Genomic DNA, 1287 nt, shown 5'->3' with positions numbered 1-1287 from the left:
GGAATTCCAGTTGGGAATTCTTGCTGGGAACTCCTCCCCGGGTGGAATTTGGGGTTCCTCAAGAGCTTGGGGTGCGTCAACCCCATAAAAAACGGCCGAAATTCCTGATTTTAGGATCAACCATTGGACTCCACAACCTCACCCGATCCATTTGGGAATTCCATGGGAATTCCAGCTGGGAATTCCTCACTGGGTGGAATTTGGAGCTTCAAATTCCTCCACCTGGGGCGGCCTGTGGTGCCTCAACCCCATAAAAAACAGCCGAAATTCGCAATTTTGGGATCATCCATTGGACCCAACCACCTTATAATGACTTCTACTGATCCATTTGGGAATTCCACAGGAATTTTGGGTGGGAATTGCTCACCTGGTGGAACCTGGGGTGCCTCAACCCCATAAAAAACGGCCAAAATTCGCAATTTTAGGATCAACCATTGGACTCCACAACCTCCCAATGATGCATATGGGGAATTCCATGAGAATTCTGGGTGGGAATTTTGCACCTGAGGGAGCACCTGGGGTGCCTCAACCCCATAAAAAATGGGCGAAATTCCCCATTTTAGGATCAACCATGGGACCCCACAACTTCCCAACGACCTCCCCAATCCATTTGGGAATTCCATGGGAATTCCAGTTGGGAATTCTTGCTGGGAATGCCTCACCTGGGGGGGCCTGGGGTGCCTCAACCCCATAAAAAACAGGTGAAATTCCCAATTTTAGGATCAACTGTTGGAACCCACCACCTTACAATGACTTTTCCCAATCCATAGGGGAATTCCACAGAAATTTTGGGTGGGAATTTTGCACCTGGGGGAGCCTGGGGTGCCACAACCCCACAAAAAATGAGTGAAATTCCCAATTTTGGGATCAACCATTGGACCCCACAACCTCACCCGATCCATTTGGGAATTCCATGGGAATTCCAGCTGGGAATTGCTCACCTGGTGGAAGAAGTAGGCCACGGCCAGGTCGTTGTCGTTGAGCAGCGCCTCCTCCTCGGTGGTGAAGAGCCACTTGCGTAGGGTCAGGCAGGTCCCCGGCACGGCCGAGGTGTAGTTCTGAACGTAGAGCTTGTGGGGGAACTCGTTGGGAGCCAGCTTCCGCACTGGGAATGAGGGAAAATCGGGCGATTAGGGGGGGAATTGTGGGGGATTAGTGGGAGATTAGTGGGGAATTGTGGGGGAAATTGTGGGGGAAATTGTGGGGGATTCATGGGGAAATTGTAGGAAAATTGTGTGGAAATCATGGGGAAATTGTGAGGAATTCATGGGAAAATTGTGGGGAATT

General features: G+C 50.6%; 1 protein-coding gene across 1 annotated transcript in view; it reads right to left on the bottom strand.

Annotated features, from left to right (window-relative positions):
- Positions 1-1287, bottom strand: part of LOC130587192 (sorting nexin-27-like) — a gene marked incomplete at its 3' end in the record, with an annotated part of 21449 nt that overhangs the window by 3125 nt on the left and 17037 nt on the right. Inside the window, exon 5 of the mRNA XM_057388157.1 lies at positions 942-1105. Within this exon, the coding sequence (XP_057244140.1) occupies positions 942-1105 (164 nt within the window). The remainder of the gene's footprint in view (positions 1-941; positions 1106-1287) is intronic.

Source organism: Malurus melanocephalus, unplaced genomic scaffold, assembly GCF_030028575.1.
Source record: "Malurus melanocephalus ecotype Western Australia unplaced genomic scaffold, MMel_1.1 scaffold_1621, whole genome shotgun sequence".
In the NCBI taxonomy this organism is placed as follows: Eukaryota; Metazoa; Chordata; class Aves; order Passeriformes; family Maluridae; genus Malurus; species Malurus melanocephalus.
Note: the sequence above shows the minus strand (reverse complement) of the source record. Positions and strands in the feature narration are given on the sequence as shown.